This window comes from Lagenorhynchus albirostris, chromosome 9 (genome assembly GCF_949774975.1).
Source record: "Lagenorhynchus albirostris chromosome 9, mLagAlb1.1, whole genome shotgun sequence".
Taxonomy (NCBI): Eukaryota; Metazoa; Chordata; class Mammalia; order Artiodactyla; family Delphinidae; genus Lagenorhynchus; species Lagenorhynchus albirostris.
The window spans coordinates 27,731,770-27,750,719 of NC_083103.1; the positions used below are offsets into that span (position 1 = coordinate 27,731,770).

The window sequence follows — 18,950 nt, forward strand, 5'->3', positions numbered from 1 at the left end:
AATCCATCTCTTTAATAACTAGGAAGTAAAAGTCCAATCCCATTAACATTCAGACTCTTTGTAAACCTTTCCCTTACAGCATGAGTTGTCACACTTTTTCTATTAAAGGGCTAGATGTAAATATTTTAGACTCTGTGGACCATATAGTCTTGTCACAGCTACTGAATCCTGCTGTTGTAGTACAAAAAAAGCCTTAGACAAGATGTAAACAAGTGGGTATGGCCATGTTCCAGTAAATTTATTTTGAGAGGAGGGTCAGATTTTGCCTCTGGGGCATAATTTCCTGACCACCAAGCTAAAGGTTCAGTAGGCATGTGGTTGTTCTTCGTGTTTTCACAGGGGAAATTTTTACTCTGATTATCACTCTTATTCTGTTGCAGGGCCACTAAGCCAGTGCCATATACACTAAGTTTTTTGTTCATGCAGCCCTCCACATCCAGTACCAATTAATGTATTATTAAAATAATGCAATTTTTTCCTAGCATATAAACCCACAAAAATCAGCAACTTAACCGATAGAAGCCAAGTCCATCTGGTTTGCTATAAAGGGTTGTTGATGTTGGGGCACAGCATTCCATGTAGACATTCAGGAATCCAGTCTGATGACGATCCTGTTATCACCAGCACAAAGCTTTCAAGGCCACTGTGGGTGGTGACATTCAGCCAATAGAGGAAGAGAAGGAAAATCCTTCTGAGAGGATTTTGTGGGCCGGGTATGGAAATACCTCATTGTACTTTTGCTCACATTTCATTGGCTGGAATATGGATATACCTGATTATGAAGAAAGCTGGGAAATGTAGTCCAGCTTTACAGCCAGGAAGAAATAGGCACAAATCTTGGTGCACACTGAATTCTCTGCCACAGTCCCCAAGTGAATATTAATGACTGAGCCTTTCCTCACTAGCTGTGTGACTTTAGGCTTAGAGCCCATTTCATTTTTCTTACAGTAGACATAAAATCAGAATTAAAAATATAAGGCACATAAAGATGCCTTGTTAGTTTCAACTCGCAAGCACTTTACATGCCTGCAAGAATATAGTAAACACCTGCATAGCCCTCTCCCAGATTTATGTATATTAACGTTATACCGTATTTGTGACTCGGATTTATCTTAAGATGTAAACATTACAGATATAGTTTGAGGCCCCCTAAGTACTTCCATTCCTCTTTCTCTTTCCTCACTGTCATGAACCCAGTGTTTATTAATCTTATGTACTGGCATCACTTTTTTTTATCACTTGGAATTCAGTGCCGCTGACTTACTGACTAGTTTAAAATCATAGCCACATCTCTTGTGGGATGAAAGGCATGGTATTATGGCTAAATCATTTCAGGAGTGGAAGACACAAAATCCTCCCTCAACCCTCACATCTGGTCTCCAGGTCTAGCAGCCTCTTGGGGAAGAGGGAGATACGAAGTTAGAGGTAATCACAGGTCAGACCATGACGGGCCTTATGTGCTAGCTAAAGATTAGATGGGACTTCCCTGGTGGTCTAGTGGTTAAGACTGCGCTTCTACTGCAGGGAGTGTGGGTTTAATCCCTGGTTGGGGGACTAAGATCCCGCCTGCATGCTGTGTGACACATGGCCAAAAAAAAAAAAAAAAAAAAGATTAGAATGTTATCCTCTTGAAAACAATGGGAAATCCCATTCATTATTAAGCATGGTCAAGGTTGTGGTTAGAAGGATAGTTCTTGTTGCTGTGTGAGGACTGTCCAGAGCTAAGAGAGACCCTTGCCATAGTGCTGGGGAGAGATAGTATGGGCTTCATCTCAAATGGTGGCCTGTGGAGGAGTGCCTTTTCTTCGCATGGCCCTGGAGGGCTCACAGATTTTCTCTCTTGCTTCTTCAGGAAGGGTTGCACTTCAGTGTGGCATGGAGGGGCCTCAAGCAGAAGCTGCTGCTGCTTCCTCGTATTTTGACCTTGACCTTTTTTAGCTAAGTGGTGAAAAAGTCTCTTTTTATCAGGTTTATAGCTCTTCTGTTGGAACTCCCAAGCACCTTACATGCATTATCTTTTTTAACCTTCACAGCAACCTAGTGGGATAGTATTCCACTTAAAAAGGTAAGAAAAGTGAGACCGAGAGTAGTTAAATAGTTTACCTAAGATTACTAGAAAGAGGCTAAGCTGGGTTGTTTTAAAATCTGATTTACCAACTTGCTACATTGTCTCAAGGCATAACAACTGATATTTACTGAGGAATTACTATGTGCCAGACATTATTCTAAACTTTCTATATGTGTTATTCTGTTTAATTATCAGTATAATCCTCTGAGGCAGATAATATTAGTATCTTCACTTTATAGTTAAGAATCTGAGGTCCAGAAAATTAAGCCACACTCAATAGCAGATTTGAATGGACATAGCTGATTATCAGTACCTGCAATTTTGCTTCAATCCTTGCCAAAATGACTTAATATGATAGAGTAGCCATAGGAGAGCTGGGCTAAGAGCTGGGAAGCCAGGATTCTTATCCTGCCTGCCATAAACAGTCTTTGTGATCTTGTCTGGGTCACTTGACATCTTTGGGCTTCAATATCAAAAATCCAAGGAATGAACTAGAGACTCTCCAGTGACCCCATCTACTCTGTGTGATTCTCTCTTTGCTTTTTCTTTCCCCACTACATTAGAAAGTGACTTCAAATAGTGACAGGAAATTTAAACAAGGAAATACTTTTAGAAATGCAACAAAATTAATTTTAATATCTCCAAAGGTCAGGACAAGTAAATATTACAGATGCATTAGAAATTTTTTTGTAAGATTCTTTCTACTAATATTATAAACATATAGACATTTTAGTAATCTTTTATGTGGGAAAAAAACTCCAAATCTATGACTCTGGTGGTGAGTATCTTTATTAAAAAAATAAGATTTAAATAAATTAAACAATCTTAAGATGAAACAAGTAAATAACTAAAAGAGGTAACATCTCGAAATCAACTCATGAAATAGTTGCAATATTTACCCTCTTGAAAGAAACAGATTTGAGAGAACATTGATAGACAAAAGACTGATATAGAGAGGATTCTAGAAAATAGCAGTTTTTTTTTTTCTCATGGCTAATTCTTCCTAAAATAGTTATTTCTTTACACAAATGTATTTGTAGGTAAGATAAATGTACTTATAAAGTTGCCAAAATTGCTTTCAAACCTGCTTTCAAATCCACCTCTCTCCAAAGGTGTGGATCCCAGCCTGGAGGGCAGGGCAATGTAGTTTTTTTCCTACTTCCCAAAGGGAGTTTTGCAGGAGCCTGACAGCATTTGTTCAATTTATTTAAATGATGGAGTAGATGTGGGCTAATTTCCACAAGCCCACATTAACATTTCTTGCTTTTGCCCTTAACTAAAGGGGTTGGCAGTAATAGCTTGTAAATCCTGAGCTCGTTAACCACCACCTGCCTGAGCAATTCAGAGAGATGCATCCTGTCTCCATCCACCCTCCATGTGCCAGAGAAGAAGAGGTGAAGTGGAACTGGAATGGATGCCCCGCTTCCGTGGACTGACCAGCATTGCTGAGCACAGCCTCATCAGATAGCCTCAGACATCCTCTTTCAGTGTTGTCCTACCCGCTACCTTTCTGCTCTTACTTTCCTTAAGGAAGCCATTATTGAGTTTCTTACTAAAGTCTAGTCACGAAGTTAGGCATTGAGGCTACAATCACGAAGAAGAGACTGGGACTGCTCTTGAGGGCTCAGGAGTCTGGCAGGAGAATGCTACATTTAGTACTTTCACCCACTCTTAGCTCATTTCCTTCCTCGGGGCCCATATCCCTATGTCTAAGAGGAAGGGATTGCCTGAGAGGATTTCTAAGATTATTAAACAGGAAAGCAACCCCATGTCTGTAAGTTAAGTAAGACCGAATAAAACTTATGGAACCAGACCTAGAATACAGGGTTGGGTGGTGACAGGCCCCAGGCCCCAGCACTCTCCATTCCTGGAGCTCCCTTATGCAGGAGAGCAGGGATCAGTGGGGTCTCCCACAATGGTTTGCAGCCTGGGCACATGTACACACAGACGTCTTGAATGTCTTGGTCCTTCAGGTCAAGGGTGGGCAGCTCAAAGTGTCCACTGCTCTTTATTCTTTCATTTCACTGAACGAGCAGTAGCTGGGTCCCAGGCCTCGCACAGTGCAGTCAGTGCTGTCGCTGTCACACTTGCCACAGTGACATTCAGAGGCTACTGGGTACGTATACAGGGAGTCTGCATGGTGAGCACAGCCAGGCACTTTGACCGTCTCATACATCAGCTCCTTGAAGGTACACGTTTTCTGGATGTTGGGCCTGGCTGGATCCTTGTACACTAGATCCTGAGTGGTTTAGGAGAGAGAGAGAGTTAAGTTACAGTATTCTGGAACTTTCTGTTTAGCTTAATCAAAATGAGACAGGGATTGAATACCGCTTGCTCTAATGTTTACCCACTAAAGCTCACTTATGTAATTCCTAACCAAGGAAACATGATCTCAGCAGTGACCTATATGCTATACCAATGTTTCCTGATTGTTTTGGAAATCTTACAGAAAATATAAGTTGTTCCTTTTCCTATTCCTTATGTCTATGTCAAAATATTAATTATTTCTCCAACTATAGAGATTGAATTTTAATATAGAAAAATGATGAAAAGGGAAATATGACAAATTTTAATGACTTTTTATACTTAGTTGAAAGCTATAATAATGACAACTTGAACCATAAAACAATGGAGTTTAATTTCTCAGAAAATTTTTCCAAATACATTGTCCCTGAGGATTTATAAAATATAAAACACTGAAGTTTAATTTCTCAGAAAAATTTTCCAAATACATTGTCCCTGAGGATTTATAAAAAGTCAAAAAAAATATATAATGTGGAATGTTAATGCTTAGCTTAGCATGACTATGAAAGCTTTCATGAAAGCTCATGAAAATCATGAAGATTTTAAATATTCCACAGTCCTGTAGACATCTTTCCCCCTTAAATGCTGTGTATTTTGCAGAGCTCTCAGTTTCAAAGGCTACATGGTTTGCATATAAAAACTTTAATCCTGGTAGTATAGGTTTATTTTAACACTTTCTAGTGAAAAAAAAAATTCACTGAGGGAAGAAGTTGGCACGTCTGTTTATTTCAATATCATGCCACCAAGTCTGTATCCCAGGAAGGTATGATAAGTGGAGTTTGGTCAAACTCATTTACCACCCCATAAAGTAGATTTCATTAAAAATTGCTATTTTCAATGTCAGTTTATAGAATGAAATGCTGCATAGATAGCCAGGTGCTATAGGGGAAGAAAAAGAAAAAGGAGAAACTGCTTCTTTACTTGGATTAATTCAAAGAAGCTGCGTGAACACAAACTAGTGGTTTTATGCCTCTGTGCCTTGGTTTTCTCAACGGTATAAAGAAATGAGTGGGTTTGCTGATTCATTTTGGTTCTAATAGTCTGCAAGGACTGGTTGTGTTCTCAGGATGCTTGTTGACATTTGTATTCAGGTGGGCCAATAAGACAGTTTTTATAACATGGCTGTGTTTTTATATGGTTTGCAAACATATTTTGGTACTATCTCTATTGTAGAGATATGGCTTCAGTTACAGAAATTGGCTTTTGGGGAATATTGTAGCTCTTCTATTATTAAATGTGTGTATGTTTATCTCTATGTAAAATCTAGTATAGAACAATTTTTAAAAATTGTTTTAAATTTTAAATAAAATTTAAAAAATAGATTTGACATATTACTAAATTGATCAGATCAAATCTGAGGCTTTCTTGCATTTACCCTAATCAAATATAAGTCCAAATGTTTAACTGATATCATGGTAAATAACCCCAATCATAATACAGACAGTACTAGCTAAGGGACTCATGGCTATTCCTTGGGAAACTTAGAATATTGATAAAGTGGGAATTAATGAAGCCCGCCTCGTCCAGACCCTCAGCACCCTCACTTACAGCAAAGCAAAGTACCTACCCGGGTGTAGCAGTAGCCCGCACACCATGTGGTGTTCATGCTTATGCAGAAGCCACATTCCTCTTTCTCCACTGTGATGGTGATGTTGGTCAGCTCACAGCAGTTGCAGCAGATTGCTGTCCAGCAACAGAAGAGAAAGCAAAACTGGACCAACTTCATCCTGGGCTAGGAAGCAAACAATTAAGGCCCATGAGAAACCAAGACCAAAGCATTATAATTGTTATGTAAGTTGACCAAACCAGAAATCATTGGTCTACCCATCCTCTCCAGTCACATTTTGCTCCAGCAATGTTTTCTCCTTTTCTTTACGTCTTCGTTTCTTGAACAACGATTTCTTCTTATTCTCCTCCTCAATTTCTTTTTTGTCAAAGTAGGAACATATTATAGATCAGAACTCTAATATAATGATTTAAGCAATGTTTAAGGATTAGGGTGGTACTGCTGACTGTCTTAAAGTGAATACGCTGAAGCAAGTAATTTTAATCATCATATTTGTCCCTTGATTATCATTTTAAAGACTAGTTTTATTTAAAAAGAAACTTCTATATTACAAAATTAGTTCTTCATTTTTAGCAGCTCATAAGTATTATCATTTGCTTTTGCCCCAAGCTCCCCCCCACCCCCGCCATTGTTTAAAACAGGACTCTTTCAGAGGCCAGGTGAATGGTCTATGTAAAGTCAATTGCTTGCTAGCAGTGATTACAATTATTAACCATATTTAAGAAGCCAAGTTGACAAGCAAAAATTCCCTACACAACAGAAGTCAGAAAGCTCTAGATTTGTTCTCCAGATCCTGAAAAATCTGTAGATTTCAGAAATAACTGTCACTGCTTGATAACTCTAGATGCTGAGACTCACCTGTGGTTGGCTGCCTTGTCTGGGGAACGTTGTAGGCTGAGTCTAGTCTCAGTTCACCTTTTATACAAAATCGTCTGAAACTAACACCTTGTGGATTTGTTGGGTATTAGTAAGAGCAATGTTAGCCTGAAGCTTACTGTAAGTGAATCAGTGTTTAGATAGACAGGGAGATCAAGCCTTACTAAAATAGTCTAAATGCAGTAGATCAAGAAAAATGTTACCAGAGATGATTATTTTATACAGATTAAATTTGATGTAGTAGAACACCCACTCCTTTACCTTGTCAAATTAAATCTGACTCTGGGTTTTTCTTTTGTATCTTTAACTCAGGGAATTCAGAATCCTTTCCAAGTGTTGCTTTGGCCCTGTTGAGGTTCATCAAAAAGATATGGTTAATAAGTTACTCCCAGGGTAGATTGAAAGGGAAGAAACAAATAGAAAGTCTTTCATGATCTGATTCCTATCTAAAGTATAGACTGTATTTCTGTTTACTACCCACGTCCAGATCCTCTAATCTCAAATGTTATTCTTTGATGCTTTACTTCTAATTCTTCAAATGTTCTGCTGATTCATTTCTCTAGGTCTTTGCATGTGCCATGTTCATCCTGCCTGAAATGTCCTTGCTTCCTCCCTAGGTCTCCTACACCACTCACCCCTGGCCAATTTCTCAACCTTCAACACTCACTTGCCAGCGTTTAGGATGGGAGATAGAGGAGAGCTTTAATTACCACCTTCTTTTTGTAATCCTTTATACATCTCTGTTTCTCCCAGTAGACCAAGAGCTCCATGGAGACTGGGATTGATTTGTTTAACAAATATTTATTAATTAAGCAGTGTGGCTGGAGCAAGGGAACAATGGTGGAAATACTAGGATGTGATGTCAGAGATGTAACGGAAGTCACATCATGTAGGACCTTTTAGGCCGATATAAAGACTTTGGTTTTTACTGTCCCTGACTGGGTACCAATTGCAGGGTTTTGTGTAGAGGAGTAACACAATTGATCTGATTTAGGTCTGAAGGGATCCCTCTAGCTGCTGTGTTGCTAATGCAGGGGGAAAAAGGTAGAAACAGAAAGTCCTGTTAGATGCTATTGCAGCAATCTGGGTAAGAAATATTTGTTCAGACTAGTATGGTAGCAATGAAGGTAATGAGACAATCGGATTCTGGATATATTTTGAAAGTAGAACCGACAGAATTTTTTGAGGGATGAATGTTGGATGTGAGAGAAAAAGTCAAGGATGACTCTAAGGATTCTGGTCTGAGCAACTTGAAGGATAATTTTGCTACCACCTGAAATGGATGGCTGTAGACATAGTAAACTTTGGGAAAAGATAAGGAGTTCAGTATGCACATGTTGAGCTTGAGGTATCTTTAAGACATCTAAGTAGAATGCTGAATCTGGATTTTGGGAGGAATATATTGGCTGAAGGTAGACATTTGGGAGTTGTTGACATGAGCCTGGAAGAGAGTACCATGGGAGTGGGGGTGAATAGAGAAGATAAAAGGACCAAGAGTGGAGCCTGGTGTATTCCAACATTAAGAGGTCAAGGACAAGATTAAGTTTTTTTCTTCCTTTATCCAGAGGAAACAGAAGGGTCATTGAGGAAAGAAGGGAATGGAGAGGATGTGGTGTACCAGAAGTCAAGTAAAGCGAGTGTATCAGGAGGAGTGAGTGACAAGTGTACCAAATGCTGCTGACAGGTTAAATAAGAGGAAATTGCACACTGCGTGTGAATGTTGCTAGTGTCCTTGGCTAGAGAAGTTCCTTTGGAGTGAGGGGAACAAAATCCTGATTGGTATGTGTTTAAGTGATTGGCAAGAGATGAATTGAAAAAAACAGTTGAATATAGATAACTTTTTATTCCAGGAATTTTGATCCAAAGACGAGGAAAGAGCTAGGTGATTTGGTAAAGCGGAAGTGGGGTAAAGATAACTTTCTTTTGATTTTTATGTTTTAAGATGGGAGAAATAACTGCTTGTTTTTATGGTGATGCAAATGATTTAATGGAGAGTGAAAAATGATGATGTTGGAGGAAGAGAGGAGAAGTCCTGCAGTGTTCTTGAGTAGGTGAGAAGAGATGAATCTTAGAGCACAGGTGGAGGGACTGGCTTTAGACAGGAGAATGGAGAGCTCATCCTGTATCAGGCAGGAGGCCGTCTTGTGGGTGCAGATGCTACTGGATGGGGAGGTATGGTGAGTGCAGAAGATGGTGATTGGTAGGTGTGGTGATAGTCTCTGTGCAAGCTCTCCTGAGATTAATTTCATTTTCTCAGTAAAGTAGGAAATAAGGTCATCATTTCAGAATTAGGATGGTGGATGAATTGCTGAGGATTGAGGGATGAAAAGATCTGAATAGTTTTCTGAGACTAGGAGAGGGGTTGAGTTATCAGTGAGTTAGGCAGAGTAAAACTTCCTATCAGCATTAAGGGCCCACTTGAGGTTTATGGTAAAAAAGTTAACATGAGGCCACTAAGCATGGATGTGCATTTTTCTTTTGACCAGTTCAGTGGCAGGGGTTCAGGCTTATAGGTGACAACTAGTTGGATTTACCCAGATTTATGATTTTATCAAACATGCATGACAAAGATAAAACTTAGCAAAGTAGTGGGCACTGTAAATAATAATTCAGCATTTATGTAAGTGATATCTGGAATGGAGAAATACTTTTGAAATCTGTTAGTAATAGGTAAGTAAGCATATTATCAAAGTTATAGAACGGATAATTAAATTTCATATAATGCATATTAAATGACATATACTCATGATTCCTGGAAAATTATAAATCCTTTCAATTTCTCTAAAAGATTATTAAAAATGTAATGACTATTAGTTACACCTTGTGTTTGAAATTAGCTCTTTTTATGTTATCTATGTGTGTTCACAAAGTATATTTATATGAATATATGTTAACCTATGTGTTTTAATGACTAATGTATATACAGTGTTATTAGCTCTTTACATATTCAGTTTGAAATATTAACAACTTCTTTTTATTGAGCACCTACTATGCCCAAGGCACTTAACTAAACACTTTAAATATATGATCACATATTATCTTTACAACAACTTTTTAAAGGGGTTACTATTATTGCTCTTTGAAAGATGGGAAAACTGAGGATAAATGACTTTCTCAAGACTATGGGACCTGTAAGTAGCAAGGCTGGAGTTCGTATCTAAGTCTGTTTGGCTCCAACACAGAGAGCTACTCTTCAAACCATATTGACCTCAGTAGTTTATAATTCTCACCAATCCCATTAGTGGGAGAGGGGCCAAGACAGAAGCCATTCAGAATTTGGACAGATATTCCTAATGTCCATGTTTATACATCCATCCACATTTAGGTCAGAGGTCCCCCCAAATAACCCTATTTTCCTTGGCCTGTCAAGAGGTCCCCCAGACCTTTCTCCTAACATCAAGCCTCCTATAGCCTAGTTTATCTGACTAGTGTATTTCCTAATTAGGTGTTATTGTTTTCACAAAGCTTGTCAAAATATTTTATTGGTGAAAATTTAGAGATCTTTTTTATTTACCTTTGTATTCCCAATAGGAAAAGAGTTTCTAGTCCACAGTAGGCACTAATACACTTTTGTTGAACAAATTGAAACACAAATCACTCATAGTTTTCCTTATGCTCTGCTGGTCCATAGTCTGTTTGCTAGCTGATGCATTCCTTGTTCTTGCTCTGTTCTGCTCTTGGGAGAAAGGACCTCTGCAGGCTACCTTGCCCAAGCTGCAGTGTCAGCAGGCTTTTGCCTCTGGGAAGGAAGACTGGAGAGTGAAAGGAGGGGGAAGTCAGAGCATCTGTCTCCTTTAAATTTTTTTGGCTGCACCGCGTGGCATGCAGGATTTTAGTTCCCTGACCAGGGATTGAATCCAGGCCCTTGCCAGTGAGAGTGCGGAGTCCTAACCACTGGACCACCAGGGAATTTCCACATCTGTCTCCTTTAAATTCTTTTTTGCTGGTGAGTAGCTGCATCTTTTCCCTGGGTCCAGGCCACAACAGGTAGCTCTTCTCTTAGTTTTCCCAGCTTTTGTGAGGAAACCCCTTTTGTGGTTTGAGCTTCTGCTGTGTGGTCTCAGGTTTTGTTTCTGGAAACCCCACTTGTATCCCTCCAATCCTGAAGGTAAATGGGGCTCCTGATCTTTGGGTTACGTCCTTTCTCCTGTCTGGCTTCTCAGCGGTTCTAACACTTGCATAATTAATTCCCTGGATTAAATTCCCTGTTTTACATATTAGAAGTGGTTTCAGATTTCCTGGTTGGAAACTGACTGATAACACCCATCTTTATTTCTAGCCCTTTATTACTGGGTTTTAATATAGTAATATTAACTCAATATTTTAAAAAAATAGATTATTTAAGGAGACCCTATGTCAAATTCTTACTTTATTGGCTTGAGACACCTCCCCACTTCCCAAATTCACATGTATTTTTTGTTGTTGTTGCTGGTTTTTTTGCGGTACGCGGGCCTCCAACTGTTGTGGCCTCTCCCGTTGCGGAGCACAGGCTCCGGACGCGCAGGCTCAGCGGCCATGGCTCACGGGCCCAGCCGCTCCGCGGCATGTGGAATCCTCCTGGACCGGGGCACGAACTTGTGCCCCCTGCATCGGCAGGCGGACTCTCAACCACTGCGCCACCAGGGAAGCCTGATGTATTTTTTCTCTCTTACTGGAGAGAAAAAAGGTTCTATTCCTTAGGTCTGAGATACGTTTCTCCTACAAGTACTCCTACAAGATTTCCATTTAGATGTAGCTTCTTCTAGGAGTCATTCACTCATTCCACCTTACACAGTAGTCAACATTCAATACTCATTCCAGTACTTTCTGTTTCATTTCCTTAGTTCTTAGTACCTATTTCAATGTTAACATTCATCACATTATATTTTAAATGAACAGCAGACTTCTCTTGTAAATTCTGATGAACCAATGTCCACAACTGTGTGAGCATCCTTAGAATTTCTACCTGTGCATACGCTCAATGACCTACATCGTTTTTTCACTTGTAAAGATTTTTTTTTTTCAAACGATTTCTTTATGTTTGTGTTTAAAAATAGGAAATTAAGGACCTGTGCTCATATTTTTATTTGCTCCTTCTATGGTCTGGTATCCTTTTCCTCCTTCTCTTTTGTTCATGAGATATATGTGTTGTAATGTAAAATTTTAAAAAAAGTTTAATATATTAAATTTTCTAATTTAAATTTATTTTAGTCATTTAAATTTATTTCCTTTATTTAAATTACAAAGTAATATATAACATATATGATGTGATAATTCCATATAAAGTGCTAAATTTTTATTAAGTTTTTACCCTACTAGATTACCCAACAATACTTGAGCTGCACTGTCCAGTATGGCAGCCACCAGCCACATGTGGCTATTAAGCGCTTGAAATGCATCTAGTCCAAATTAACATGTACTGTAAGTGGAAGATACCCACTATATTTCAAAGACAAAATAAGAGTGCATGTAAGCTATCTCAATGATTTTTGTATTGATTACATTGAAATGACATTATTTTAAACAAAATTTATCATTAAGTCAATCTCACCTACTTCTTTTTCTTTAAAAGTACTTTATTTTAAAATGTGTTACTAGAAAATTTTAAATCACGTAAGTGGATCACATATTTCTATTGCACAGCACTAGTATAGAACTTGTCAGCTAATGTAAATTTTCAGAGGTCACAAGACTTACTCACTGGTCTAATGTCTGGTCCTTGTTCATTACACATTGCCAGCCTAGGTCAATTGGTAAAAACCCGAAAAAATAAAACTGAAAAGCCCACTAGTTGTCAATATTTATAAATATGAAGATACAATAATGTACTTTATATTTTTCAGGGAAGGGGTCAGGAAGGTCAGTCTCCATATTAGCAGGTAAACTTCTTGTTCTCATCCACGGGGGCAGTCAGATGGGCCTCTAATTCATTTCATCATAACAGTTTATGATGTTTCGCAGCTTCCTTAAGCTCATGCATGTCCTTTAAGTATTATTGCCCTCATTTTACAGAGCATAGACATTTATCGAGCAATTACTCTGTACCAATCACTGTGCTAAATGTGTACATCAACAGCCTAATGAATTACATATTACTATTATCTGTACATTATAAATAAAGAAATGAGGGTCAGAGCAGTGTATTAACCCAATGTCACAGTAAGTAAGTGGCAGAGCTTCAAGTCCAGACCAGGCAAGGAGACTCCAGGGTCCCTGTTATTCTTCCTTCAGTCACATAACTATTTGCTAGACAGACTGGACTAGTGGAGGAGAAGCACCCAGGAACTAAAAGGCATTGCCACTTCTCTGCATTAACGTGTGTGTGTGTGTGTGTGTGTGTGTGTGTGTGTGTGAATTTTAGAGAAGCCCCATTTGATTCCAGACAAGAGAGAACCAGCAACTAGGGAGATTAGAAAAGCAGAGACTTAGAAAGAAGAGAGAGGAGAAGAGTATGGAAACTATACAATGAATCATTAATCCAAGGAGACGTGTTAGAAAACTGGAGTCTGAAACTGAATCAATGGGGTAAAAAGACACTAAACAATGAGTTAAACAATGAGTTAAAAAGACACTAAACAATGAGTTAACGTTCATTGAACATGTAAGTGCTAAGCTTAGTGCTAAATATTTTACATGCACATTTTAATTTAATCCTTACAGGAACCATAAAATAAGTATTATAATCATCTTCATTTTAAATATGAGGAAACTGTGACATAGAGAGTTCAAATATCTTTACCAAGTTCATACAGCTGGTAAATGGGGGAACTGAAATTCAAACCCAGGCTGTCTGGTTCTAGGGCCTGTGCTTTTACCTATTACACTGTTCTATCAGCCACTCTCATCAGAACACAATTCAGACTATTTTAGAATAAATACATGTATACTTCCATGCCCTTTAGAATAAATTTTTATTCTTTCACTATGTGTGCAGAGAGGGAGTCATGCTGGAAGACCAAGATATTGTCTTACCTTCTACAAAAGAAGAAAGTTCTTCAAAATAAAACCTGTCATTTATAGAAAGCATGAAGAAAAAATGAGGCAGGAAGCATTTCTTAGATAATTCAACCATCACTATGGCATAGAAAAATCGCCAAATATTCCATGTACTTGCCCACATCCTCTAGCTTCTTTGCATTTAGATTGGGGCCATGTGACTAGTTCTGGCCAATGGGCTGTGAGCAGAAGTGAAGTGTTTTATTTGTGGGCTATATTTTATTTGTGGGTAAAAATCTCTTGCATGACTCTCCAGTGCTCTCTCTCCTTTCTGTGGGTACAGCAGAGGCTTTGTCTTCCTGGTGATGCACCTAGAAGTTGATAGAGCCTGACAGCCTGTGTCCTTGGACAGATGTGTAGAGCACAGTCTCCTCTGGCTTAGATATGTAGCATGGGAAAGAAATTAACCTTTATTGTGTTACATCATTGAGAATTTGAGGTTCTTTTGTTAGTGTACCATAACCCAGCCTATTCTGACTTAAGTCTTTACCAGGTTACCTAGAGGGCATAACAGCCTGCTTGACTTTGTATGTTGCCAAACCACAGGAAGACGATAAAAACATACAACTGAAGCCAGAAATCTGCTCTAATATGATTTTCAGAATTGTCCTTTGCTTTTCCAAAACTTTCAATTCCCCCACTCTGTGCTCTCTCTGTTCCTCCTGCAGAGCAGGGCAAAACCGGAGCATCTATGCAAGTTATCTTTAACAAGACTCCTTTGCCCGGATTTGTTTCCTTCCTTGAAGCAGTTTAGAATGCTTAGGTGCTTTCTAGACATTCCATCTCTCCACTGCTTTTCAACAAACAACAACAGAAACTTCAATAATGGCAGCAAAACTAAACCCTCCAGAAAATTATTAAAAAACACCAGCTGATTTTATAGCTGCTCTACTTGTTCGAAATGGCTAGGGTAGCTTCCTTTGCAAAACAGATTGCTAGAACCTAAAATTTGTCCGAGGGATAATAACTTCTGGTATGAAGATCTAATCCCATATCTAATAATAACAATTAAATATAGGTAGAAGGTTGAGAAACCAGGTTGATGGTGTGAGTCTTCATAAATATTGGCAAATTCTAGGGAATTTCCTTTTCTTTCTCAATATACAAATGACCCTATCTGAATCGATATCACACCACACGCCTTTGTTTCTGACCCTTTGCTCTCTTGACATCTATCTGCCACATTTCGCTAAGAAACCTAAAAGGGGAATGGAGATGCTTTGAAAGAGAGACATATATGTTTAAAGAAGACAAAAGATAATTTATTGCTTTGATTCTACTTTGCCTCAAGAGTTATTTATATCACATTTAAAAAATTACTTTCACCTTTATTATCTCAGTTTATTCCCAATCAATCCTCAGAACAATCTTTTAAGGTGGCAGGACAGACATCCCTATTAAAATAAGGCAAAGAATTAAACCACTGAGTGACTTGCCAGTGGTTACACTGAGTGGCAGAATTTTGACTTGTAGCTCAGCTTTTTATAAAAAACAGGGAATTTAAAGCATTCTATTTTAGGTGACTCCAGGGTTTATTTTTAGCACAGAGAAAGAGAGTGATTTCAGGAGCACAATATGACAGAGACTTCTATTTGTCCCCTGATATCCATTCTCTTTCTATTCTCCCACACGAATAGACTTTGTAGGTGGGTATGTGTCTGCCTAGAACAAAGAGTAAAATGCCCCTATCTCCCTTTCAGCCAAGAATGGCTACGTTTTGAACAAAAAGACGTAAGTGGAATGTTTTTTGGCAGCTTTTAGGAACTTCAGGGGACAGGTGGCAAGCAGCTTTTGCCCCTTTTTCTTCCTTCTTGTCCTATCCTTCCTCCATCCTGCCCCTTGTAAGGTGGGTGTGTCATTTTGGACTAAGAGGGCAAGGGCTACACTCTATAGTCGGTGGTACAGTGACCTAGAAGCACATGAATTGCTGAGGACTTTTCACAGTAGTCTAGCCCTAGACTACTGAACTTCAAAATTTTACAGGAAAGGGAAAACAATCTCTCTCTTGTTTAGGCCACTATTATTTTGGGTCTCCATTACCTCAAGCTGAATGACTCTCACTAATATATGTGGTCAAAGTCGTTATCTCAGGGCAGAGTTCCCATTCTTAGGTTAAATGCTTAGGATAACTAACTTTATAGAGTCTGTAGAGGTCAGGGGATGCCTCTGGTACCATGAGATGAACCTGAGATTGAGTCTTGGCCATAAGATATTGGAAACCTCAAAACTGCGGAAGTTGCCATTTTAAAACTACAGGTTATCGTCTTCTAAGATGGAGATTTTTTTTTAACATCTTTATTGGAGTATAATTACTTTACAGGGTTAGTTTCTGCTGTATAACAAAGTGAATCAGCTATATGTATACATTCATCCCCATATCTTCTCCCTCTTGCATCTCCCTCCCACCCTCTATCCCACCCCTCTAGGTGGTCACAAACCACTGAGCTGATCTCCCTGTGCTATGTGGCTGCTTCCCACTAGCTATCTATTTTATGTTTGGTAGTGTATATATGTCCATGCCACTCTCTCACTTTGTCACAGCTTACCCTTCTCCCTCTCCATATCCTCAAGTCCATTCTCTAGTAGGTCTGTGTCTTTTTTCCCGTCTTACCCCTAGGTTCTTCATGACCTTTTTTTTTTCTTTCTTAGATTCCATATATATGTGTTAGCATACGGTATTTGTTTTTCTCTTTCTGACTTCCTTCACTCTGTATGACAGACTCTAGGTCCATCCACCTCCCTACAAATAACTCAATTTCGTTTTTTATTATGGCTGAGTAATATTCCATTGTATATATGTGCCACATCTTCTTTATCCATTCATCCAATGATGGACACTTAGGTTGCTTCCATCTCCTGGCTATTGTAAATAGAGCTGCAATGAACATTTTGGTACATGACTCTTTTTTTTTTTTTTTTTTTTTTTTTTTTTTGCGGTACGCGGGCCTCTCACTGTTGTGGCCTCTCCCACCGCGGAGCACAGGCTCCGGATGTGCAGGCTCAGCAGCCATGGCTCACGGGCCCAGCCGCTCCGCGGCATGTGGGATCTTCCCGGACCGGGGCACGAACCCGTGTCCCCTGCATCGGCAGGCGGACTCTCAACCACTGCGCCACCAGGGAAGCCCCATGACTCTTTTTGAATTATGGTTTTCTCAGGGTATATGCCCAGTAGTGGGATTGCTGGGTCATATGGTAGTTATATTTTTAGTGTTTTAAGGAACCTCCATACTGTTCTCCATAAGTGGCTGTATCAATTTACATTTCCACCAACAGTGCAAGAGTATTCCCTTTTCTCCGCACCCTCTCCAGAATTTATTGTTTGTAGATTTTTTGATGATGGCCATTCTGACCTGTGTGAAGTGATACCTTGTATCACACGTTGTAGTTTTGATTTGCATTTCTCTAATGATTAGTGATGTTGAGCATCCTTTCATGTGTTTGTTGGCAATCTGTATATCTTCTTGGAGAAATGTCTATTTAGTCTGCCCATTTTTGGATTGGGTTGTTTGTTTTTTTGTTATTGAGCTACATGAGCTGCTTGTAAATTTTGGAGATTAATCCTTTGTCAGTTGCTTCGTTTGCAAATATTTTCTCCCATTCTGAGGGTTGTCTTTTTGTCTTATTTATGTTTTCCTTTGCAGTGCAAAAGCTTTTAAGTTTCTTTAAGTCCCATTTGTGTATATTTGTTTTTATTTCCATATCTCTAGGAGGTGGGTCAAAAAGGATCTTGCTGTGATTGATGTCACAGAGTGTTCTGCCTATGTTTTCCTCTAAGAGTTTTATAGTGTCTGACCTTACATTTAGGTCTTTAATCCATTTTGAGTTTATTTTTGTGTATGGTTTTAGGGAGTGTTCTAATTTCATTCTTTTACATGTAGCTGTCTAGTTTTCCCAGCACCACTTATTGAAGAGGCTGTATTTTCTCCATTGTATATTCTTGCCTCCTATAACAAAGATAAGGTGACCATATGTGCATAGGTTTATCTCTGGGCTTTCTATCCTGTTCCACGGATCTATATTTCTGTTTTGGGGCCAGTACAATACTGTCTTGATTAGTGTAGCTTTGTAGTATAGTCTGAAGTCAGGGAGCCTGATTCCTCCAGCTCCATTTTTCTTTCTCAAGATTGCTTTGGCTATTCAGGGTCTTTTTTGTTTCCCTACAAATTGTGAAATTCTTTGTTCTAGTTCTGTGAAAAATGCCATTGGTAGTTTGACAGGGATTGCATTAAATCTGTAGATTGCTTTGGGTAGTATAGTCATTTTCACAATGTTGATTCTTCCAGTCCAAGAACATGGTATATTTCTCCATCTGTTTGTATCATGTTTAATTTCGTTCATCAGTGTCTTATAATTTTCTGCATACTGGTCTTTTGTCTCCTTAGGTAGGTTTATTCCTAGGTATTTTATTCTTTTTGTTGCAATAGTAAATGGGAGTGTTTCCTTAATTTCTCTTTCAGATTCTTCATCATTAGTATATAGGAATGCAAGAGGTTTCTGAGTATTAATTTTGTATCCTGCTTCTTTACGAAATTCATTGATTAGCTCTAGTAGTTTTCTGGTAGCATCGTTAGGATTCTCTATGTATAGTATCATGTCATCTGCAAACAGTGACAGCTTTACTTCTTCTTTTCTGAGTTGGATTCCTTTTAGTTCTTTTTCTTCTCTGATTTCTGTGGCTAAAACTTCCAAAACTATGTTGAATAACAGTGGTGAGAGTGGGCAACCTTGTCTTGTTCCTGATATTAGTGGAAATGCTTTCAGTTTTTCACCATTGAGGATGATGTTGGCTGTGGGTTTGTCATATATGGCCTTTATTATTATGCCTATATATTATGCCTACTTTCTTGAATGTTTTTATCATAAACGCGGGTTGAATTTTGTCGAAAGCTTTTTCTGCATCTATTGAGATGATTATATGGTTTTCCTCCTTCAATTTGTTAATATGGTTTATCACATTGATTTATTTGCATATATTGAAGAATCCTTGCATCCTGGTATAAACCCCACTTGATCATGGTGTATGATCCTTCTAATGTGCTGCTGGATTCTCTTTGCTAGTATTTTGTTGAGGATTTTTGCATCTGTATTCATCAGTGATATTGGCCTGTAGTTTTCTTTTTTTGTGACATCTTTGTCTGGCTTTGGTATCAGGGTGATGGT

At 38.7% G+C, this 18,950-nt stretch overlaps 1 protein-coding gene and 1 long non-coding RNA gene across 2 annotated transcripts in view; one reads left to right on the forward strand and one right to left on the reverse strand.

The window, feature by feature from the left end:
* Positions 1–18,950, forward strand: part of LOC132525906 (uncharacterized) — a 269,675-nt gene that overhangs the window by 70,179 nt on the left and 180,546 nt on the right. The gene's annotated exons all lie outside the window — the stretch shown is intronic.
* FSHB (follicle stimulating hormone subunit beta) lies at positions 4,077–6,098 on the reverse strand. The gene is made up of 2 exons (XM_060157739.1): positions 5,940–6,098; positions 4,077–4,307 (listed from the first exon to the last, which is right to left on the reverse strand). The coding sequence occupies exons 1-2, from the start codon at positions 6,096–6,098 to the stop codon at positions 4,077–4,079; spliced, it is 390 nt and encodes a 129-aa protein (XP_060013722.1).

Excerpts from the sequence above, each read along its gene's own strand:
- FSHB (XM_060157739.1), bottom strand. The coding sequence starts at position 6,098 with ATGAAGTTGGTCCAGTTTTGCTTTCTCTTCTGTTGCTGGACAGCAATC. Across the intron at positions 4,308-5,939 it reads CGGGCTACTGCTACACCCGG|GATCTAGTGTACAAGGATCC; the intron begins GTAGGTACTTTG and ends TAAACCACTCAG.